Here is a 24,697-nt window from a genome sequence, read left to right as displayed (position 1 = left end):
TTTTTAATTAAAGCTGGCAGTCTGACCTAATCACATGACTCCAAGAGCTGGGGCACTATTACGAGACTCTTGACAGAATCGCAAGAGTTGGCAACACTCCTTTTGTGCATATTTATTTGTCCTCTTTGTTGCTTGTCTGGCTCAGGGTGGCGCAGTCAACTGACTCAGGGAGGCAGAGCAGAGCTTGTCACATGATTCAGGATGGCACAGTCTGTCACTTAGCTCCAGGGAATTTGCAATAGGAGCATGTGTTGCCATTATTAGTTATGATGTCTCTGCAATGTACTCTACGGCTCAGAAGATGCCAGTGGTTTATTATTAACTTGTGTGGCATCAGTGAAATACATCAAGCACACCCAACACTAGCATGCAAATCTGCGCTATTGCTCATTGCCCACCTTGGACCCAGTCCTGCTCCCTCTCAAGCCAATGGCAAAGCTCCCTCTGTCTTCAAGGAGAGCAGGATCCAGCCTTCCATAAATGAGAACTTTCAGAGTCGCAGACGTGTTAATCTGTGGGTACGTCTACACTACGGGATTATTCCGATTTTACATAAATCGGTTTTGTAAAACAGATTGTATAAAGTCGAGTGCACGCGGCCACACTAAGCACATTAATTCGGTGGTGTGCGTACATGGTCCGAGGCTAGCGTCGATTTCCAGAGCGCTGCACTGTGGGTAGCTATTCCGTAGCTATCCCATAGTTCCCGCAGTCTCCCCCGCCCCTTAGAATTCTGGGTTGAGAGCCCAGTGCCTGATGGGGCAAAAATCATTGTCGCGGGTGGTTCTGGATAAATGTCGTCAGTCATTCCTTCCTCCAGGAAAGCAACGGCAGACAATCATTTCGTGCCCTTTTTCCCTGGATTGCCCTGGCGGATGCCATAACACGGCAACCATGGAGCCCGTTCAGCTATTTTTACTGTCACCGTATGTGTACTGGATGCCATTGACTGAGGCGGTACTGCAGCGCTACACAGCAGCATTTATTTGCCTTTGCATGACAGCAGAGACGGTTATCAGTCGTTCTGTACCGTCTGCTGCGCCATTTGAGATGACGGTTATCTGTCGTTCTGTACTGTCTGTTGCTGTCATGGGTGCCCTGGCTAAGGTCGGCCGGGGGCGCAAAGACAAAAATGGGAATGACTCCCAGAGTCAATCCCTCCTTTATGGTATTTAAAAATACAGTTAGTCCTGCCTAGAATATGGGGCAAGTGTACTAGAGAACCAGTCTATCAGAGAGCACAGCCGCTCCATGTCAGATCCCACAGAAATGATGAGCTGCATGCCATTCTAGGGGGTGTCCCTGCAACAACCCCACTTGTTGCTTCCTTCCTCCCCAAAACTTCCTGGGCTACCATGGCAGTGTCCCCCCATTTGTGTGTTGAAGTAATAAAGAATGCAGAAATAGGAAAGACTGACTTTTTAGTGAGATAAAATGAGGGGGAGGCAGCCTCCAGCTGCTATGATAGTCCAGGCAGGACATTAAGCGGTGTGGGGGAGAGGAGCCCAGCATCCCGCTGCTATGATAGTCCAGGCAGTACAGAATCTTTTCTTTACACATGAAAGGGAGGGGGCTGATGGAGCTCAGCCCCCAGTTGCTATGATGAGGACGGTTACCAGCCGTTCTGTACCATCTACTCGGAATTATCGGGAATCATTCCTATTTTTACCCAGGCGCCCCCGGCCGGCCTCACCTGAGGCCAGCCAGGAGCACTCACGGGCTCATGACCAGGACGGCTATCAGTCCTACTGCACTGTACCATCTGCCACCGGGGAGGGGAGAGGAGAGGATGCTACTGTTTACTGCTGCAGCACCGCGTCTACCAGCAGCACGCAGTAGACATAGGGTGACATATAAAAAAGTCAAGAAACAATTTTTCCCCCTTTTCTATCACGGAGGGGTAGGGGTGGTAAATTGACGATACAGACTCTGAACCACCCTGGACAATGTGTTTGACCCTACAGGCATTGGGAGCTCAGCCAAGAATGCAAATGATTTTCGGAGACTGCAGCGACTGTGGGATAGCTGGAGTCCTCGGTACCCCCTCCCTCCCTTCATGAGCGTCAGTTTGATTCTTTGGCTTCCCATTACGCTTGTCACACAGCACTGTGCTGTGGACTCTGTATCATAGCCTGGAGATTTTTTTCAAATGCTTAGGCATTTCGTCTTCTGTAACAGAGCTGTGATAGAACAGATTTGTCTCCCCATACAGCGATCAGATCCAGTATCTCCCGTATGGTCCATGCTGGAGCTCTTTTTGGATTTGGGACTACATCGCCACCCGTGCTGATCAGAGCTCTACGCTGGGCAAACAGGAAATGAAATTCAAAAGTTCACGGGGCTTTTCCTGTCTACCTGGCCACTGCATCCGAGTTCAGATTGCTGTCCAGAGCGGTCACAGTGGTGCACTGTGGGATACCGCCCAGAGGCCAATACCGTCGATTTGCGGCCACACTAACCTTAATCCAATATGGTAATACCGATTTTAGTGCTACTCCTCTCGTCGGGGAGGAGTACAGAAACAGATTTAAAGAGCCCTGTATATCGATATAAAGGGCCTCGTTGTGTGGACAGGTACAGCATTAAATCGGTTTAACGCTGCTAAAATCGGTTTAAACGCGTAGTTAGACCAGGCCTGTATCTGCCAAAAGAATGATGAGTACTTGTGGCACCTTAGAGCAGGGTCGGCAACCGTTCAGAAGTGCTGTGCTGAGTCTTCATTTATTCACTCTAATTTAAGGTTTCACGTACTGGTCATACATTTTAACGTGTTTAGAAGGTCTCTTTCTATAAGTCTATAATATATAACTAAACTATTGTTGTACGTAAAGTAAATAAGGTTTTAAAAATATTTGAGAAGCTTCATTTAAAATTAAAGAAAATGCAGAGCCCCCCAGACCGGTGGCCAGGACCCGGGCAGTGTGAGTGCCACTGAAAATCAGCTCACGTGCCGCCTTCGGCACACGAGCCATAGGTTGCCTACCCCTGCCTTAGAGACTAACAAATTTATTTGGGCATAAGCTTTTGTGGGCTAAAACCCACCTCATTGGATGCATGCAGTAGAAAATACAGTAGGAAGATAGATAGATACACACACACACACACACAAAAAGAGGATGTGAAACAATGGGTGTTACTGTACTATATTAGTTAAGGTGAGCTGTTACCAGCAGGAGAGGAAAAAAAAATTTGTAGTGGTAATGAAAACGTCCCATTTCCAGCAGTTAAGAAGAAGATGTGAGGAAGAGCGGGGGGAGGGAGGGGGGGAATAAACACTGTATCTTTATTTGACAAATCATTGAACAAAATCTCCAAACTGCTGAGAAACACTTCTTTTATATATTCCCTATCTGTAAACAGCTTTCCGTTTTTTGCAATGCACTGTGCAATCTTGTAACTTCCTTCTGCAGTTTGATTTTTACTTACACTTAAGCTTCTAAAAACACTGCTTTGCTTCTCATAGGCTGCTACTGGCTTTCTGATCAATTCAGTCTTGTCTCTTTCGTCAAGAAAGGTTTTCTTGTGCTTCGTTTCAAAATGTCGAACTCTTGACGTGCGACAAACACCACTTTCATAACAGAAAGCCCAAATAGCACAGTCCTTCTTTTCAATAAATGTGCGTCCAAAGAGGCTGAAATGATCGGACATCCAGCTTCGCTTTCTTAGGAACTGCCATTCTGTCAAATGTTCCCTTCAACTCTCAGTGGGAAAAAAAATGGCGAAAGAAGGCAGGCACAAGGTCAAACGCAACGTGGTCTGATATAAGCAATTTTAAGATGGGGACGCTGAGCTGCACCCCCTCTTGCCTCGTGTGCAACCCTCACTGTCCCAGGCTGGGGACAGTGGGCCACAGCGGGGAGGCTGCAGAGCACTGATGCAAGGCCAGGAGCAGAGCCCAAAGGTGGCACACAGGCCGATTTTTGAATGCCCGCAGTGTTGGGCTGAACAGCTCAGCCTGCCCCTGCTCTGGGATTTCGGCTGCTGGCTCCTGCTAGCCGGGGTTTCAGCCCGCTGCCAACCTGGGGTTCCTTCACCCAGGCCGGCAGCGGGCGCTGAGTGGGACCAGTGGTGGGACCCCGGCTGGCAGGAGCCTGCGCCCAAAACCCAGAGCAGCAGTGTGCCGAGCCATTCAGCCCGCCGCTGTGAGCCATTAAAAATCGGCTCGGATGCCACATTTGGCATGTGTGCCGTTGGTTGCCAGCCCCCGGTGTATGGTAACACCCATTGTTTCTTGTTCTGTGGGTGTATATATATCTTCCTACTGTATTTTCCACTGCATGCATCCGATGAATGCCCACGAAAGCTTATGCTCAAATGAATTTGTTAGTCTCTAAGGAGCCACAAGAACTCCTCTTCTTTTTATAGACGAGAGCCACATTAGAGAAGTCCAATCTATACAAGCACCCAATGCAGCGATCTTCACTGCACCCCGCACCGCCCCCAGGAAGTCAGCTGTGGAAAGCCAGAGCCGAGCCCATGCTGCGAGTGCAGTAAGAGGAGACTGACCTTGTTTGTTGGGCCTTCCATTTGCTTCCAGAGCTGGGGGAGAAGCTTCATCTTCAGCAGGGTCACTGCAGCCTCCATTGACAAAGACTAGCTCTGCCCGGCAGTCTGTCTCCCCATCGCCATGGCACTTGTCTCTTTTCATGTTGGCCTGCAGAAATGATTTGAGGTACAACAGGAGAGAAATTTAGCCACCCACTACATACAGCCAAGTAAAGTCTGAGAAAGACAAAATGGGCTGCGTAACCTACTAAATGCAGCCACAACTGAACATTCGCTTAGCAGCTTTCTTAAGGCCTGGTCCAATGCTCATGGACATTAATGGAAAGATTCCACCGACTGGAATGAATGTTACATCAGTCCCTTTCTGTCGCCCGCCCTGCTGAGATTCACACACAGCTCTGATTCTCCTCAGTGTTGTCGCTCTTTACACCTTCTGGACGGGGCCTGGAAATGGTCTGATCAGCACTTTGCAGCATTAGTCCTGAAGTCAGGCCAGCTTCACGCAGGTGCAACACCAGTGACTTCAATGGAGCTGCTCCCAATTTATACTGGTGTACATGAGAGGAGAATTACCAAATCTAACAGACTAGACATCCTTAATCTAGAGCTGAGTTTCTTGTTCTGGATTTCAAGCTGCTGTCCTCAATCACATTGGAGGAATGAGATGGTTCCAAAAAGCCTGAACTACCAGGGAAAACCAAGTCCTCATATTGCCACTGACATTGCCTCAGGCCTTTGCCTCTTCCAATCCAGTCACACCATCTTCCAACTCTATCCCCTACTGTTTGGCCTCACCGAGGCTAGTGCCATTCTCCTGCATTGTTTTTACAGTTGTCCACACGTGACAGAGAAAGATGTGACCAGAGAAGCTAGGCAGGGAGGCAGTGGAAGTGTTGTCTCTCTCCGTGCTGACATTCAAGGACCCCGTTACACTCCCTTCTCTTTCAGCACACTGGCTTGTGAGTTCCACTTTCCAGAGGAGATTCAGGAGCCAGGGACAAAGTCTGCTCCTTGTGACACTGGTGTTAGCACAATGAAGTTGCAGAGAGCACAAAGGGGGAGGAACTGAGAGCATGCGTCCCTCTTGGGGAGCAGGGACTCAGCAGCCATGCTTGTTTAATTATGCAGAATGGCTTCAAGTGAAGTAGGGGCATAATCTTGATAGAATCAGAGAAATTATTAATTAAAAACGTTTTCTCTTCAGCCAAACCACATAAACCATTTAACCAAGTCCAGAGCCATTGGCCCACCTAATGAATTGTTTATAGGAGGATAAAACCATTTCAGAACTGGCAGTAAGATGGATTCACCTCTGCAATGCTACTGCTCAGTTGTGAAGACTGGCCGAGGGAGGGCCCCATTCCTGCTCCAATTGAAGTCAATGGCAACTGCCATTCACTGCAGTGGAAGTAGGATCAGATCCATTCTGGATGAACACAGCACATCAGATCTAGTGGTGAGAAATGTGTCTTATTAGAATTTCCTCCTCCTTGGTCTAACTTCCCCTCATCCAGCTAGATTCAGCACCAGCTTCCCCTTTTCCTAATCAGCAAAGATTCACTGAGAACGACACAGCTACTGTGGATGTAAAGGACACGAGGCTGCAGCTTTGGGCCTGATCCTGCTCCCATACGTGAAATAACTATTAGGTTATTGGACCCAGTGCTACAATATTCATAATTATCAAGAGCCCCCCGCCCTTCTCCCATTGAATCCAATCCGAGCAGTGCCCTTCCAAAGCGTTTTGCAGATTTCACTAACTAATAACAACAACAAATGGATAAAATAGAAAAAGGACTGAAAACATCTTCATTACAGACATAGCCAGTGAATTCACTGCGATTGCAGCAGCATCACTGATGGCCCAATTGGACCTGTCACCTATTTAGAGATCATCAAACATTTATAACTTTAGATAAGTTGGTGGTTTAAGTACGGGAGAGTCTGTCATCCACAAAATTAAATTCTCCAAACCCCACCAGAAATGTCATGATGAACAGGGTCTGAAAGCCCTGTACAGGGTGCAGGCAACAGTGTTATCACTAAAGTGATTTTTCAAATCACAGCTGGTTCTAAAAGTCTACATTTTTGCCTAAAAACTGAATCCTCCATTTCCCTACAGCTCCCCACTAGGGGTCATGCTCTTTCCCTGGGGCACACACGTTTGGGAACAAAGAGGGGCCAACAACGAGTTCTGCGGCGGGCCCCAAATCTCTGCTTGGGGCTTGATCCCATTCCACTGATGCAGAAGCAGGAGAACGGCTCCTTAGAGCGTTTTCCTGCCAGCACAGCCAGAGTCACAGCAACACATCAGTGCACAAAATGGGGTCTGCTCTGCTTAATCCTCAGCATATCACACCTTGTGTCAGCCAGAATTTCATCATTGTCGCAAACATACATCCTTAATGTCACCCTAGGGCCTCCTTAGCTGTGGGTTGTCAGCTGGGACGCACAGCCTTGAGCCAAAGAACAAAGACAGAGAGGGCTGGGTTTTTTCCCTTCCTCTCTCTCTCTCTCTCTCTCTCTCTCTCTCTCTCTTATTGAGACAAGGGTTTTTTCTCCCTCTCCCATCTCTCCTAAACCTGTCCAGCAGTTCCCATGCAACGAGGGGCACCTCACCTGAGCCCATGTGTCTCTTGCCCTCCCAGATGTGTCCTTCCTTGGTCCCATTTTAGGAAATGGAAGCTCCCAGATGATGTCAGAAGCACTCTGGACCATAGGGCTGCAGTCCAGTAGCTGCCCCTGGACCAAGAAAGGAAACCGTCTCGCTGATGTGTAGCGAGAGTCACGACATGGCATGAATGTCGTCCACAACTTTTCCAAGTGTAAACCCATGTTTTTCCTGGGACATTTATAACTCAGCACGAAGTACCTGCTGTTCCCACTGGCTCAGAAAACTGAGGCCCATATTCACCCAAATTCCCACTGATGTCACTGGTATCTTACCTGACTCAGGACCCAGTGAAACCTTCCCTGGGAGCAGAGAGGTGCTGGTACCCATGGACCAGGTCACTGATGTCCTCTCCAGGCAGTTCAGCATCCAGTATAAGAGCCTGGGTGAGAGAATTCTCTCTTTTCTTTCTCTCTCTCAATTTGGACACGGATGCCTCTGTGATCTGTGCGTTATAGGCACTACAGAAACAACTGAAGTTTCTGTTGTCAGCTCTTCTTTCACCTCATCTGACAAGAAAAAGGAGCCATCTGGACTGAACTTTTAGAGAAGACGTTTTGGCCTTAAGTCCGTTATGCTCTGGACACAAATCGTCAGTCAGGCATCCATCCCACACCTTCCGAAAGCAAAGTCCCCACAAAGTGCACATTCAGATCCTTTCCCCAGAGCACAACAGTCTCCAGGCACAGGGACAGAAGAAAGAGAGAGTCTCAAGCTAAGTAAACCCCTACAGCTGTTTGCAGAAATCCCACTGATCCAGCACATCTGCTCTCAGACCCAAATGAATAATTACTGGGAGCTGCCCAGACTCGCTGGACTCCCCTCAGCTACTCAGAGACCTGAAAGGCTTGCTGAGTACTGCAGCTAGCAGCTCAGGGGGAGCAGCATTTCCTCCCCAGAGATGCCTCCCACGGAAGCTGGGAGTAACAGACGCACACACCTCACAACAAAGGCAGCAAAGGTCACAGTTTCTCTCTCTAGGGACTCCACTGTCCCTCAACAGATTTCAGGTTACTACTGAATATTAGGAGTTTATTACCAGAGACAGGACAGACCCTGAACCCTGGATCCAAACATCCTGAAACATATCCCAACGTCCACATCCAAATTTTGCAAATTACCTCGATCTTTGTAATAGGGCTGCACCACAATCCTGGTTTTGAACAGCCCTGAACTCAGGGATGTCCAAAATCTGCCTCTGGGTTCTGCTGCCTGATCACGGCTGGTTAGTACACAAGCGTTCGAAGTCTGTAATGGGCAATAAGGGCTCACTCCTGCCTCCACTTCAGCCCCCACTGCTACGGAGGGCTCCTCTAGCAAAGCTGCGTTTTTACCCTCCTAGCATGCATGAGCTATCCCAAGGGAGAACACAGTGGAGACCAGGCACTGAAGCTCAACCCCAGGCGGGTACAAGGGGCTGGCCTCGGTGCGCAGTAAAATGAAAAAAAGCGCCTCGTCTCCACTGTGTTTTCACCTCCGGCTAGCTCATGTGCGATAGCCACCCCAAGGTAAAAAACACAAGCTTTTTCAGCCATGGAGGCAGGCCCTGAGCATTACAATGCAGCAATCTATAGCAACAGCCCAAATCACTGAAGAGCTGAATCCTGTAATCCTTAGTCAGACACGGGTATGTTCTGGGCTGAGGCTGTACAATGCCTTATTATTTTTAAGAGGGCTGCGGTTTCTTGTGAGCATCTCAGGAAGGCTCCACCAGCAACACAGCTCTATACAGGGGGCTAATACACCAAGGCTACTTTGGCCCACGTGACTTTTGGAAAGGCCTCTCCTTCGTGTTGAACCCCAGAGCTAAGGAGTTCTGATGTTTCACTGGGGTCTTTCAGAATTGCATTGAAAAGAATAGTGTGTTGTTTGAAAGTGAACATTCTCCTACAGAGCTGGTATCCCATCCACCACAACTGCACCAGAAAGTGAAACAGGCCAGAACGCACCACATGGGCTTCTGAGCTGAATTTTCAAAACACAGCCTGTATGCCCGGCCTGCAGAATATATACAGGTATGGACCGGATGGCTATTTGCATGGATCTGCAACAGCTCATCTCCTTATCATCACAGATGTTGTCCATTAACACACCACCTCAGTGCCCTGCTCCCTGCACTTAGCTCCCACTGAACACAAAGCTCCAGTGAATAGAGGAGACAGAGCTTTTTTCAGGGGCCAGCCCCAGACTACAAACTTCCCCAGGAGTGAAGAACCAACCCAAACCTCCCCATCTTCTGCTCCAAATGCAAGGCACATTTCTTCGACCTGCCTTCTCTAGTGTACATAGACAGCAATGTGTGTATATATTGATTATATATAAAAATAAAAACAAATTAAAACATCCAAAACTAAACATCCTCTGCACACACTTTTTCCCCTGGGGAGAGGAGGAAAGAACAAACATGTGATAGTTAGTCACCGTTGCTTAAAGCATGACTGGGAAGACACTCATGTACTATGGTGATGAGCACAATGTAAGAACCCATATAGAGCAGAAAAGAATGGTTCCAGGTCTTGGTCCCGATATTCAAACCCTCCATGAGACTGGGCCCAGCTACTCCCAGGATGCTTCTGCATCTGGAACCACGGTCTCTCCCTCAAAAGTTACATCCCACTGAGACAATGAAACTGTTGAGATCAGATCCAGATCCCAGCTTTGCAGTTCAGGCCATTTCAGGTTTGCCATGCTGGGTAAAGATCACACACTACTATCCATTGCTCACAGAGCAACACAGATGTACTCTGTCCTGAAGAGCTTCCCACCTACATCCAAGATAAGGAAAGCAGAGCCAGCCTTGCCTTCGAAACCCTGACAAGCTTCCCCCAGAAACCCTATTTCCAGGCCTTTCCGCCCTTTGGAACCGGCTTGTCCCTCTAGGCCCCATCAGTCACTGCTGACTACTGCAGTTTCAATGACCTGGCTCCCACCCTCCCTGAAAATGCCGTTGGGCTAGTTTCAGTTTTAATTCCAGAGGAAACAGAATTACCCTCATAGGTACGTTTCCTCTGTAGGTGCAGAGATTGCAATGGAAACAGTCTGGCTTTGCCTGTAGATACCTCCGTGTGCATGTCAAAAGGCCGCAGGGAAGCATTTTACATGATGGTTGGGATGTCAGCCATGACCCAAATTCCATTTGAATCACAAAAAAAAGGAATAGCTGAAACCAATGGCTGATCCACAACTCTGGGCCATCACCTCCCAAATGGCCTTTCATTCTCCCTAAAACAGAGCATTTCCCTCTAATCCTGAAAAGTAAAGAGGTACTTGGGATGTGCAGTTTAATAAGAAAAGGAACTTCTTGACTTGCAGATGTGCTCCTTAAAAAGGCCAGTCCTTCCCTGCCCCACCCACCTCCTGTTTCTACACTCTGCCTTGCTGCCAGTTTCCCCCTCCCTCCCCCCAGTCACAAGCTTGGAGACTTCCCCAATTTTACCACTATCTTTGGTTTGGGTTTTTTTGTTATTTCATCCTCTCCCGCCCCTACTCCCATCCCCACCACAGTGTTCACCTCAACTTGCTATCACATTTTAAAACTACAGCTGCCTTGTACACAAGGATTTCACTAATGCATTAGTAACCATGTGTTAGCTAAAAAGTGGTGATACAATACCTCGTTGCCTAGGGAAAACAAGGCCTAGGCGTTTGCTCTGAAGCAGCTACATACATGGCTGGTCACTATTCTACTTTATTCTATTCTATATAGGTTCTTATCCCATGCTCAGTACCCCGGTATCTGAGCATCTTCCAGTAATGCATTAAGCAACTGTGACTAAATCTATCACATTATTTATTCTCTCTGACTTCTCTAACCAGGGAAAATCCCCAATGCAGAGAAGAGATTAATTACTCCCAGGTCTGGGCTGAAGCACAAAGTGGCAGGGAGTTGCACCGGCTATGTAGAAAAAGTTTGTCAGTTTCCACAGCTGTCAGCTGGGCACCTTTCACCACCCCTAAACACATACAAGCAACAGCACAAAGAGAAATAAAGCAACAAAGACTCACTCTTTCCATCCTTCCCTTCCACGCCTGTCCCCCACTCCGTTCAGACTTCAATGCTAGAACAATAACCACAGCAATAAACAAGCCAGTCATTTAGGAAGAAATGGAATAACTGGGTGTACCTGCAGAGAAGCAAGTAAGTGCATCCCCTACAGCTGGGCCCAGGGGATCCTTCGCTTCTTTTCTGCCTCCTATTGTGTTTCCATGGATCATTTTCTCTAATACACATTTACCAACTACAGAGATCCTAACTTTCAGTTCTTCCCCATGGCTATCCATCCAACTGCCTTTCCCATCCACCTGGGACTGGTACAAGCGCCAGAGCTGCTTCAGAATTTATTTGCTTCTCAGACACCACCCAACACCAAAGGAGTTTCTTCTCATTGGCCTTTGGGAGGATGAGGCAGAATAAACTGCAGTTCCTTTAACTGTGTCACTACCTGAAGGCTCTGTGTCTGGAACCTGCAGTGCAATGTCTCAACACTGAAGAATTCCCTCTCCCTTTCCTTCCCCAGGCCAGGGGTAACCTGATGCCCTAGTAACCAGACGAGATCTGCTTTAAAAAAATGTTATTTCCAGACAACCTGTCAAAAAACTAGGAATGTATCCAAAGGTACTTGAGAATGCAAACGTCATAACTCAGGTCCCAGTGGGGAACCACTGCAGCTGTCATTATTTATGCATGTGTATTACAGCAGCACCTGAGGTCTAAACTGAGATCAGGGCCCTATTGTGCAGGGTGCTGTACACACTCGTGGAGACACTTCCCTGCCCTACAGAGGCTACAATCTACACAGACATGACAAACAAAGGAATGAATGCTATCCCCATTTTACAGCTAGGAAACTGAGCCCCAGAGAGATTAAGTGATTTACCCAAGGTGGCTTTCTGTCTCCCCTCCCCCGAACCAGAACCAGCGCACAAGCAGCCAGAGAATTCCCCTGCCATGGGCACTGCACTGTGCCATCATAGGCAGCCCTACACTGCCCACACTGCACACACCGGCCATTGGAGGCAGGAAGTCTAGGGCAGAGACTTGAACACAGAGCTCCTATTGCTGTACCGCCAGGACCATCCTTCATCTCTGTGCAAAAACTCTTCCCAGAAATAAGTATGGACCTCCAAGACAGGATAATAAATACACTGAAAGGCAGCCAAGCTGTCTGACCCATTTCTAAAGCCTACAGCTAAAAGGACCCCAACACTCTACATTTGTGGCACACCATTCTGCATGCATAATCATTTGCATATGCAATAATCTGAAAAGGAGGCCAAACTGAGATTCCTTTAAAAATATGGCCCTTTATGCCTAAATTCAGGAAACACTTAATATAATGTTGCCTACAGGTGAGAGCAGCACACTGGGTTTTTTCTCTGTCTATGCCACTGATTCACTGAGTTTCCTTAGGCAAATCATTTAATCTCTGAGCCAAATTCATGGTGTCATTGTGTTTCAGCTAATCCCCATCCCTCTGCCAATTTCCCACCCAGAACAGGAGGGAAAATCCCAACTAAAAGTCTGGCTGGAACAAACAGTACTAATGTATGGGAGAGGGACGGTTCCCACTCTAACCAGTGACCTAAATAATCATTAAATTTACCTACTGTGTGCTCAGGGGCTTTCTACACCCACAGCTGTGGATGTATGAAAATTCTCAGGATACTCCCCCAAGCCATGTATGTCCCTCTTTGACATGTTACTCATGCACCACTTGACGCAGTTACATTCTTATTCATCGATTCCAGGGCCAGAAGGGGCCATTGTGATCATCCAGCGAGTCTAACACAGGCCAGGAACTTCCCCAAAATCATTCCCACAGCAGAGCTTTTAGATCTTGATTTTAAAATGCTCAGTGATGGAGCATCCACCAGGATTATTATTAGTGAACATAAATAAATCCTCTGCTGAGACTCCATCGCTGTTCCCTTTGCAAGGGTCCCAACAGCAACACCTCCCCACCCGCAACTACCAGCCCCATCTCCAACCATCCATCACCCCCAACCCATCTCCCAATACCAGCGACAAGCCCCTAATGAGATCAGCCACATGACCCCAAAGAACAGGCACCGGCTCCAAATCAAAACAGCCTCAACCCGCCGCCCAGCGCTGTCAACGAAACACCCTCCCCTCCCCCTCCCCAGACCCACCCGGCCCGGCCAGACCCTAGACAAAGCCCGGCCGGCGCCCGGCGGAGGCTGCCAGCTGCTTTGCTGCAGATGTTGGACCAGCGGCGGCTGGATCCTGAGTCCGATCTCGAGTCTGCCCCCAGCGGTCCTGTGCCCAGCTCGGCTCCTTCCTTCTCTGCCCCCCGCCCGCCACCCCCAGCCCGGCTCTACCCCGCAGCGGTCCCGTGCCCGACTCTGCCCCCCCCAGCTACCCCCAGCCCGGCTCTACCCCGGAGCGGTCCCGTGCCCGACTCTGCCCCCCCCGGCTACCCCCAGCCCGGCTCTACCCCGGAGCGGTCCCGTGCCCGACTCTGCCCCCCCCGGCTACCCCCAGCCCGGCTCTACCCCGCAGCGGTCCCGTGCCCGACTCTGCCCCCCGCAGCTACCCCCAGCCCGGCTCTACCCCGCAGCGGTCCCGTGCCCGACTCTGCCCCCCCCAGCTACCCCCAGCCCGGCTCTACCCCGCAGCGGTCCCGTGCCCGACTCTGCCCCCCCCAGCTACCCCCAGCCCGGCTCTACCCCGGAGCGGTCCCGTGCCCGACTCTGCCCCCCCCGGCTACCCCCAGCCCGGCTCTACCCCGGAGCGGTCCCGTGCCCGACTCTGCCCGCCCCCCGGCTACCCCCAGCCCGGCTCTACCCCGCAGCGGTCCCGTGCCCGACTCTGCCCCCCCCGGCTACCCCCAGCCCGGCTCTACCCCCCAGCGCTCCTGTGTCCGGTTCTGCCCCCCCCCGGCTACCCTCAGCCCGGCTCTACCCCCCAGCGGTCCCGTGCCCGGCTCTGCTCCCCCCTCTTCCCAGTCCGGCTCTACCCCGGAGCGGTCCCGTGCCCGGCTCTTCCCCCCCCCCCAGGCTCCTTCTCCCCTAGCCATCCCCGCCAACCTCTGCGCCCCCCGCAGCCCGGCTCCCCGCTCCGGGCTCTCCTCCCCCAGCCTGGCTCCCCGCTCCCCCTCCCGGCCCCGCTCCGGGCTCTCCCCCCGAGCACGGCTCCCGCCCCCACTCCAGCTCACTCACATGGATGCAGAAAGTTTCGCTCCTGGATACAAAGTTGCAGCGATTGTTGCCGCAGCCCGGCCGGCTCCTCCCCCGGCTCGGCCCCCCACCCCCGGCGCCGCTGGGGGGCTGCTGCCCCGACTCACCTTTCCGCCCCCCCGTCCCGGCGGGCGCGCGGAGCCTCGCGGGCCGGCCCGGCGGAGCCGCTCTGCAGCCCGCGGCGGGCGCTGGGAGCCAGGCGTGACTTTTCCCGGGTCTCGAATCCGAAACTGGCAACCTCAACGCTACATTTACTTGGCGCTTTAACCCTCCCCGCGCCGGGCAGCCCCTCCTGCTGCTGCTGCTGCTGCTCCAGTCCTGGGGCAGCCCCGGGGCAGGGGGCCGGGCAGCCGGGATCTGCACATCCCCCCGCCCAGGCGGGGGCCGGCTTCCTCCTCCCGCCCCAAATCCCCCGCCGCCCGGGCCAGCTCGAGGCAGAAACAGCGGGAATCTCTGCGGGTCACAGATTGTCCCCTGGGGAAGGAATGAACCCAGCAATCGGCCTCCCCCGGCAGCCCCCAGACCCGGCGTTTAGCTCCTGGGCAGACTGTGCCCTCTTCCCTGCTAGTCTAGAGTCCACCTAGGCAGCAGCTGGCGCCCAGAGCTGGACAATGAACCTGACAATACATGAAATGTGCTGCTCTCTCCAGAGGGGAGAAACCATTCACAGTGCTCGGAGCTGGGACCCTGCCCCCTTCGCTGCTCTCCTTTGTGGCCTGTCTGGCTCTGCACTTTAGACCCTAAGCGCTTTGAAACAAGGAGCATGTCCTCCCCTCCCAGTTCTCCATAGCCCTGGGGACACTGACGGAGCGTAATAAATAATAAATCAAATAATAAACAGTAAATCATAATGCCACTGGATAAATCCAAGGTAGGCCCACGCCTGGAATACACTGTGCAGTTCTGGGCACCCCATCTCAAAAAAGATATATTAGAATTAGAAAAGGTACAGAGAAGGCCAATGAGAATTATTAGGGGTATGGAATAGCTTCCATCTGAGGCAAAATTTAAAAAGCCTGGGACTGTTCAGCTTGGAAAAGAGATGACTGAGGGGGGATATGATAGAAGGTCTATAAAACCATGAAAGGGGTGGAAAAAGTGAATATGGACGTGTTATTTACCCCTTCACATGACAAAAAACGGGTCACCTAATGAAATCTATAGGCAGCAGGCTTAAACAAAAGGAAGTACTACTTCACACAGCACACAATGTATGGTCAACTTGTGGAACTCATTGCCAGGGGATGTTGTGGAGGCCAAAATTATAACTGGGTTCAGAAAAGAATTAGATACATTAATGGAGGATAGGTCCATCAGCAGCTATTAGTGAAGATGGTCAAGGATGCAACCCCATTCTCTGGGTGTCCCTACGCCTCTGATTGCCAGAAGCTGGGACTGGACAATGAGATGGATCACTTTGATGATTCCCTATTCTATTCATTCCCTCTGAAGCATCTGGCATTGGCCACTGTCGGAAGACAGAATACTGGGCTAGATGGACCTTTGGTCTGATCCAGTATGGCCATTCTTGTGTTCTAAATGTTAAATAACAACAACAAAAACACACAGCAATCAAAATAAAGAGCCAGTCATCCCACTGTGGCCAGCTGGAACCAAAGGATCTGGTAAACCCCACAACCTTCAGGTCAACCAGCCTACACAGGATAGAGAGTCACTTCGCCAACAGCACTCTGCATATCTACAGCATCTGAGGATTTCAAAGCACTTTGTGAACATGAACGAAGCCTCACAACAAATTCAAAATCCTCATGACAAGCTAAGCTGGGGTTACCAATGTTTAAAAAAGGGACAGAAGTTTTGAAGTCTGTGTGAGAGAGAGATACAATGTGCCCAGTTTCTGCCCAGGACAGGGCATCAGAGGGCATTTGAGGTTTAATGCCCCATGTCTAATTGCTATTATTTTCTGTTCCTGATTCACCAGCTAAAGACCTGTAAGAGACAGGAATAAAATTTTTAATTAAAGTTAATGTTTAAAATCAAATTTACACGAGTTAAGAGGGAAGGTACTGTAAATCTGGGGTCAGGCTTGGGTTATGGCGGATTGCAAGTATTGGTTACAAGGTTCACGAGGTACATACATATCACATAACCAGCATAGACTTAGATTGGGGTGTGGGAGTTTTTAAAGCATCAGTGGATAAGTGGGCTCAGGTACGCCACCCATGGAACGTATGAAGAGTCCAAGTCAGTACTGGTGTAGTGAATAAGTACATGGGAGGGGTGCGTCCCTCAGTCCATCAGGGAAGGAAGTGGGTTATTTCCCTAGTCAGCGATCTTCGTTACTCGACCTGGTACTGGCGGTGTCCCATGACATGTTCCGTGTAGATGTCTCTGGACCACCTGATGGTGTCGGACACCATGAGCTGTCTCATGAGCCAGGCATAGTGTTGACCAACTCCACACGCTCTCAGTACTGGCTCGTTGTGGGAGTCCCATGCGCCCAGGACTCCCACAATCAGGGCGTGTATCTGGACCTCATAGCCCTGGGTTCTCAGGGTGTCTGCCAGCAGGGTGTACTTCAATGCCTTCCATGCTTGGGCCTCGTGGAAGGCTGATGACCTGTTTTCAATGCCACTATGACATCTACCATGAGGACCTTCCTCTTTTCTGCGTCGGTCACGACGATGTCAGGTTGTAGTCAGCTGTCGGTTCTGGGGATGGCGGAGTCGATGGTGATCTGTCCCAGGGACGGCAGGATGGCTTTTACCAGCCGGTTCTGGATATGTTATTATCCCTATTTCACAGAGGCAAAATGGTTTAGCCAAGGTAACACAGAAATGCGTGGTAGAACTGGGACTCTAGCTCCAAGACCTTTCTTCCACTTAATGCAAAAGACAGAGGTGAAAAATGGAGCTGCACATCCAAAATATGCAAGTGAATAAAGGGAAAAGTCCAAAAACCTACTCCTGGATAAGCCTTCTGAAACACTGGAGATTGCAATTTCAACAAACAAAAAGCCACCTAAACCTATAGCTAATTTGCTATCTGCTGGGAAAATTAAAACCGGGCAAATAGGTTTTGTTTGTTTGTTTGTTTTTCCAAATTTGGAAAATAAAATGTTTTCATGAGTCAAACTCTTGAGATATTCTAGGCCATGGTTCAGAGCAGAATTTGTGGTTATCACCAAGCCACATTCCTCTGCCTTATGGAGCCATAAACACAGCTCCTCTGCTAAAATCCTGTCTGTTTCTTTCTCCCCATTGACTCTACAACTCGCTCAAATCTCATTGGGAAATGCCCCTTTTCATGTCCTCTCCCCTTCTGTTATTATTTCATTCACGGAAAGCATTTGGGAGGATATTATTTGTATGAAAGGCACAGTACAAAACAAAGCTGCATTGTACTGGATTATAATGTAAACACTCACCCCCCTTCCCCACCCCACAGCCATAGCAACACTACTGGGTAAAATGCAATGATGCTTTGAATCAATTTCTCAACAGTAAAGGGAGTTTGTCTGTGGATCAGGAGGAGAAAGAACATGCTTTTTGGGAGGATTTGGTACTTAAATGAACCCTTTATAGATCCTTCCAATATGCTTGGTTTGTTAATTCAGCCACTCCTGCCAAATAAGGGCCCGATCCTGCAATTTGTTCCAGGCGGATGGACCCCAAAGCCATGTGCTCTCCAGCATTGTTCCACAGAGAGCCCTGGGTCCATCTGCTTGGAAGGAGTTGCAGGGTGGGGTCCTTGGAGCTGAGTTTCCCTGCACATCCGTATCAGGGTGATTCAGAGAAGTCTGGAAAGTGGAAAGTGGAATTACGTCTGCACAGACAGTATCCCTCCAGTAAGGAGAAGTATTTTGTCACTCTGCTGGTCTTCCTCCGCCCTCACTTTAAATATGTGGGGCCCATTAACCACCCAGCTGAAAGATGCACTATCTGTCACGACCATCATAACAAAATTATACTGAAATGGGAACATTCATTCAGGGTATGTCTATACTACCTGCCGGATCTTTAAAATTAAATATACACAAGTTAAGAGGGAAGGTACTGCACATCCATTACTTCTTATCCTACCGTCAGTGGACATGGAGAACAACTGATTGCCATCCTCTTTACATTAGAACATAAGAGCGGCCAGACTGGGTCAAACCAAAGGTCCATCTAGTCCAGTTTCCTATCTTCCAACAGTGACTAATGCCAGGTGCCCCAGAGGGAATTGACAGAACAGGGAATCATCAAGTGATCCATCCCCTGTTGCTCATTCCCAGCTTCTTTATAAGAGCCCTTAACGTATTGGAAAACTATCAGGTCCCCTTGTAACCAGGAGTATAGTTTGGGTTAAAAATGTAAGTAGAAGTTAGATTTTGCACCTAAGTTGTATGGGAAATGGAAATTGCTAGTGTGAAAAAGTTAGAAACAAGTTGAAAACAGAGTGTTATGGGAAAGGAAGCGTTAGCAAGGCTGTGAGCCAGGGTTATGTTACCGTTATCTCTTGGTTATAACTGATTTAAGCAAGGTTTTTTGTGTTTTTGAGAACTATGAATGTTCTATTCAAATGCTATCTATATTGATAGTATGGGAAGGACATTAGTGCAGATGTTAATTTAAATAATGTGTAATTAAAGAGCCAATAAGAAGGTGATAGAAATATAATGATGGTAAAGAGTAGTTTCATGTTAATTAGTTTTATAACGGAGTATAAAAGGAGTAATTTTGCCAAATTGCAAGTGCGTTCCAATTCATATCTAGAGGGTACTAGTAGGTTCCAGGATTACACTTCACTCTGTTGTCAGCAGAAGGATCACCCACTGATACACTATTTCATCTTGGAGTGTAAGGATACGTCTACACTACAGGATTATTCCGATTTTACATAAACCGGTTATGTAAAACAGATTGTATAAAGTCAAGTGCACGCGGCCACACAAAGCACACGCGGCCACACAAAGCACAATAATTCGGTGGTGTGCGTCCATGTACCAAGGCTAGCGTCGATTTCTGGAGCATTGCACTGTGGGTAGCTATCACCTAGCTATTCCATAGTTCCCGCAGTCTCCCCCGCCCATTGGAATTCTGGATTGAGATCCCAGTGCATGATGGTGCAAAAACAGTGTCGCGGGTGATTCTGGATAAATGTCATCACTCATTCCTTCCTCCATGAAAGCAATGGCAGACAATCATTTCGCGCCCTTTTTCCCTGGATTGCCCTGGCAGATGCCATAGCATGGCAACCATGGAGCCTGTTTTGCCTTTTATCACTGTCACCATATGTGTACTGGCTGATGCTGACAGAGGCGGTACTGCAGTGCTACATAGCAGCATTCATTTGCCTTTGCAAGGTAGCAGAGACGGTTACCAGTCATTCTGTACTGTCTACCATGCCATTGTAAATTGGCGATGAGATGACGATTATCAGTCGTTCTGTACCGTCTGCTGCTGTCATGGGTGCTCCTGGTTGGCCTTGCTGAGGTCAGCTGGGGGCGCAAAGACAAAAATGAGAATGACCCCCCAAGTCATTCCCTCCTTTATGTTGTATCTAAAAATAGAGTCAGTCCTGCCTAGAATATGGGGCAAGTGTACTAGAGAACCAGTGTATCAGAGAGCACAGCTGCTCCATGTCAGATCCCGCAGAAATGATGAGCTGCATGCCATTCTAGGGGGTGCCCCTGCAACAACCCCACCCGTTGCTTCCCTCCTCCCCCAACCCCCCTGGGCTACCGTTGCAGGGTCCCTCCATTTGTGTGATGAAGTAATAAAGAATGCAGGAATAAGAAACACTGACTTTTTAGTGAGATAAAATGAGGGGGAGGCAGCCTTCAGCTGCTATGATAGTCCAGGCAGGACATTAAACGGTGGTGGAGAGAGGAGCCCAGCATCCCACTGCTATGATAGTCCAGGCAGTACAGAATCTTTTCTTTAGACATGAAAGGGGGGGGGTTGATGGAGCTCAGCCCCCAGTTGCTATGATGAGGACGGTTACCAGGCGTTCTGTACCATCTGCTGGGAATAACTGGGAGTCATTCCAATTTTTACCCCGCGCCCCCGGCCGACCTCTCCTGAGGCCAGCCAGGAGCACTCACGGGTGGATGATGACGATGGATAGCAGTCATATTGTACCATCTGCCACTGGGGAGGGGAGGGGAGAAGATGCTGCTATTCATTGCCGCAGCACCACGTCTACCAGCAGCATGCAGTAGATATAGGGTGACGTATAAAAAAGTCAAGAAACGATTCTTTTCCCTTTTCTTTCACGGGGGGGAGGGGGGTAAATTGACGAGATATACCCTGAAACACCTCAGACAATGTGTTTGACCCTACAGGCATTGGGAGCTCAACCAAGAATGCAAATGATTTTCGGAGACTGCGAGGACTGTGGGATAGCTGGAGTCCTCGGTACCCCCTCCCTCCCTCCATGAGCGTCCATTTGATTCTTTGGCTTTCTGTTACGCTTATCATACAGCACTCTGCTGTGGCCTCTGTCTATCATAGCCTGGAGGTTTTTTCAAATGCTTTGGCATTTCGTCTTCTGTGATGGAGCTGTGATAGAACCGATTTGTCTCCCCATACAGCGATCAGATCCAGTATCTCCTGTACGGCCCATGCTGGAGCTCTTTTTGGATTTGGGACTGCATCGCCACCCATGCTGATCAGAGCTCCACGCTGCGCAAACAGGAAATGAAATTCAAAAGTTCGCGGGGCTTTTCCTGTCTACCTGGCCAGAGCATCTGAGTTCAGATTGCTGTCCAGAGCAGTCACAGTGGTGCACTGTAGGAAACCCCCCGGAGGCCAATACCGTTAATTTGCGGCCACACTAACCCTAATCCGATATGGTAATACCGACTTCAGCGCTACTCCTCTCGTCGGTGAGGAGTACAGAAACCGGTTTAAAGAGCCCTTTATATCAATATAAAGGGCCTCATTGTGTGGACGGGTGCAGCGTTAAATCGGTTTAACGCTGCTAAAATCGGTTTAAACACGTAGTGTAGACCAGGCCTAAGTATAACTGTACTACTGTGTAAGTGGTAATTGCAGGCCTGTTTGCTAAACTAATTATTTTTCTTTTAAGTAAAGTTTGGTTGTATCAGTCCAAGTGTCACCTAGTGATCCTCTACTAAATACATTTTCGTTAACCAAGCTAAAGGCTCAAACCTGAAATCTAAGTTGGTTTTACTGCACCCTTCTCCTGAACAACTTAATATTAACTGGGAACATTTCAACATAAAGGTTACAAAAGGTTACATACCCTCAGTCTTCTTTTCTTGAGATTAAACATGCCTAATTTTTTAAACTTTCCTCATCAGTCAGGTTTTCTAGACCTTTTTATCAGTTTTGGTGGCTCACTGCGGGACTGGCCAATGTATCCACATCTTTCCCAAAGTTTGGCACCCAGAGCAGGACCCAGTACTGCACATGAGGCGTCACCAGTGCCAAGGAGAGCAGAACAATTACCTTCTGGGTCTTACATACAACACTCCTGTGAATAAACCCTAGAATGATATTAGACTTTTTCACAACTGCATCATATTGTTGGCTCATATTCAATGTATCCACTATAACCCAGATCTTTTTCAGCAGTACAACCATCTAGCCAGTTATTCCCCATTTTGTAGTTGTGCATTTGATTTTTTCCTTCCTAAGTGTCTTTCTTTGCATTTGTCTTTATTTAATATCATCTTGTTGATTTCAGACCAATTCTCTAATTTTCAAGTTCATTCTCAGTTCTAATCCTGTCCTCCAAACTGCTAGCAACCGCAACCCACTTGGTGTCATCTGTACATTTTATAAGCATATTCTCACTTCAATATCTGACTCATTAATGAAAATATTGAATAGTATCAGACCCAGGACTGGCCTTTGCTGGACCGCACCAGACAGGCATTCCCAGTTTGACAGCGAACCATTGATAACTACTCTTTGAGTAGAGTCTTTCAATCAGTTATACAACCACTTGATAGTAATTTCTCTAGACCACATTTCCCTAGTTTGCTTATGAGGCTGTCATGTGGGACTGTGTCAAAACCTTACAAAAATCAAGACATACCACGTCTAGTGTTTTCCCCCAATTTCATTGTTTCCTTGTGCTCCCTTGTATGTCTGTATCCATCTGTTGTCTCTTGTTTTATACTTAGAGTGTCAGCTCCTTAGGACAGAGACCATCTTTTTGTTCTGTATTTGTAGAGCACAGTGGCTAGTCCATGGCTGAGGCTCCGAAGCACTCCATAATGCAAAACATGATAAAATAAATAATATCTCCCATTGCTTTCATTAGTGCAGTTCCCCCTCCTCTGGTACCCTTATGTCCCAGATTTCCAGACTCCTGCATGGGCAGAGGGCTTCTTCTGCGTTCTCAGACATATCAAGCAGCACCAATGTGCTCCATCACACCATCTTCATCTCTTCACCCAACATTGCTCTGTAATTGTAAGCTCCCTGGGACAGGGACTCTCTGGGAAATCCTGGCTCCTCTGTAGTCAATGGTAAAACTCTTATTGATTTAATAGACACCAAGATTTCATCCCATATCTTTGCAGGCATTTGTACAGCACCTAGCACAATGGCCCTCTCCACAAAAAATCTAACAACAATAATAATATTTACTATTTGTTATTATTATTCCCCACTGATTTCAGGACCCAGTTTGGATCTGTGCTTCTAGAATTTAAAATCTTCCATGATTTTTTTCCACCCTACTTTATCACATGGACCCCATTCCCTCCCCATCCCTAGGGTTTATCTAGCCTCGCCCTTCAGTCAGTCCCTCCATCTTGCTGGTGAGAGAGCTTTCTTCTCTGCAGTGGAACAGTCTCCCTATATCTCACTGACCATCCATCCCATTTCAAAGCTCCTCTGAAACATTTCTCTGCCCACCTCCACAGCCCGCTCTTCTCTCTCTCCCCAGGTTGTATGAAAGACATGACACAAAAGAAAGCTGCAGTGCATGTTATGAATGGTAATGGAGCAATACACCATCCATGCCTGTACTGTCCCTGTGTGCTTGCTTAAATGTACATCTAACTCTGTTCTGGTTGCATGAAAGTTCCCTTATGCTGCCATTGCCTCCGCTCACAGCTGGGCTGGTGCTTCATGCCTGTTGGGAAATTCTGTTTATGCTACATAGGAAGTGTTATCGCTCCTGCAGGAGGCTTCCTGTGGGCTGGGTAGGACCACATAGTATGGCCCTTTAATTACAAAAAAGGTTAATAATCAATGACATCTGTTTAACCAATACTTTCAGCAAGACCGAAGAGCCCAGTATTAAACCCTCAAAAGAGACAGGCATGTAAAGGAAAATCGCCAACACAGCTCAGAGGGAGCAGACCACAAAACTTCCTTTTTCCCAGAGAGAGAATATGAATGTGGCAACCAGGGGCCTAAAGGAAAGTGATTGGAACTCCCCGAACCGCCGCTCTGGGTTTATGTAACATTTACTGCTAGAATATTCTTTCCTTCTAACCTGTCTTTCATCTGGGGACCCCACAGCCCTTTTCAAACATGAATTAATTCTTACAACTCTGGGCAAATATTGTTGTCCCCACTGCACAGATGAATAAACAGGGTTCAAAAAAGAACTAGATAAATTCATGGAGGATAGGTTCATCAATGGCTATTAGCCAGGATGGGCAGGTCCATCAATGGCTATTAGCCAGGATGGGCAGGGATGGTGTCCCTAGCCTCTGTTTGCCAGAAGCCGGGAATGGGCGACAGGGGAGGGATCACTTGGTGATTCTCTGTTCTGTTCATTCTCTCTGGTGCACCTGGCATTGGCTACTGCAGGGGTCAGCAACCTTTCAGAAGTGGTGTTCCAAGTCTTCATTTATTCTCTCTAATTTAATGTTTCGTGCGCCAGTCATACATTTTAACATTTTTAGAAGGTCTCTTTCTATAAGTCTATAATATATAACTAAACTATTATTGTATGTAAAGTAAATAAGGTTTTTAAAATGTTTAAGAAGCTTCGTTTCAAATTAAATTAAAATGCAGAGCCCCTCGGACCAGTGGCCAGGACCCGGGCAGTGTGAGTGCCACTGAAAATCAGCTCGCATGCCGCCTTCGGCACACGTGCCGTAGGTTGCCTACCCCTGGGCTACTGTCAGAAGACAGGATACTGGGCTAGATGTAGAGCGGGTGTAAGGATGTTTTGCGCCCTAGGTGAAACTTCCACCTTGTGCCCCCCCCGAGCCCTGTGGCAGCTCTCTGCCCCCCACTTCCGCCCTGAGCCCCCCCCAAGGCAGCTCCCCGCCCCAGCTCTCCTCCGTTCCACCGTCACCGCTCCACTTCTCTCGCCTCCCAGGCTTGTGGCACCAATCAGCTGTTTGGCGCCGCAAGCCTGGGAGGGAGAGAAACAGAGCGGGGC

General features: G+C 48.7%; 1 protein-coding gene across 3 annotated transcripts in view; it reads right to left on the bottom strand.

Moving 5' to 3' along the window:
- DNMT3B (DNA methyltransferase 3 beta) overlaps positions 1 to 14,522 on the bottom strand; it is a 49,247-nt gene extending 34,725 nt beyond the window's left edge. The window contains exons 1-3 of one of the 3 annotated variants that reach the window (XM_050917709.1): positions 7,126 to 7,144; positions 5,817 to 5,956; positions 4,507 to 4,654 (exon numbers count right to left, since the gene is read on the bottom strand). In XM_050917709.1, coding sequence (XP_050773666.1) covers positions 4,507 to 4,654; positions 5,817 to 5,867 — 199 coding nt within the window. In that variant the 5' untranslated portion in view covers positions 5,868 to 5,956; positions 7,126 to 7,144. Of the gene's footprint in view, positions 1 to 4,506; positions 4,655 to 5,816; positions 5,957 to 7,125; positions 7,145 to 7,452; positions 7,776 to 14,481 lie in introns of those variants that run through there. The other 2 variants (XM_050917710.1, XM_050917711.1) reach the window with 2 other exon arrangements.
- Positions 14,523 to 24,697: the final 10,175 nt, after the last annotated feature.

This window comes from Gopherus flavomarginatus, chromosome 11 (genome assembly GCF_025201925.1).
Source record: "Gopherus flavomarginatus isolate rGopFla2 chromosome 11, rGopFla2.mat.asm, whole genome shotgun sequence".
Lineage (NCBI taxonomy): Eukaryota > Metazoa > Chordata > Testudines > Testudinidae > Gopherus > Gopherus flavomarginatus.
Note: the sequence above shows the minus strand (reverse complement) of the source record. Positions and strands in the feature narration are given on the sequence as shown.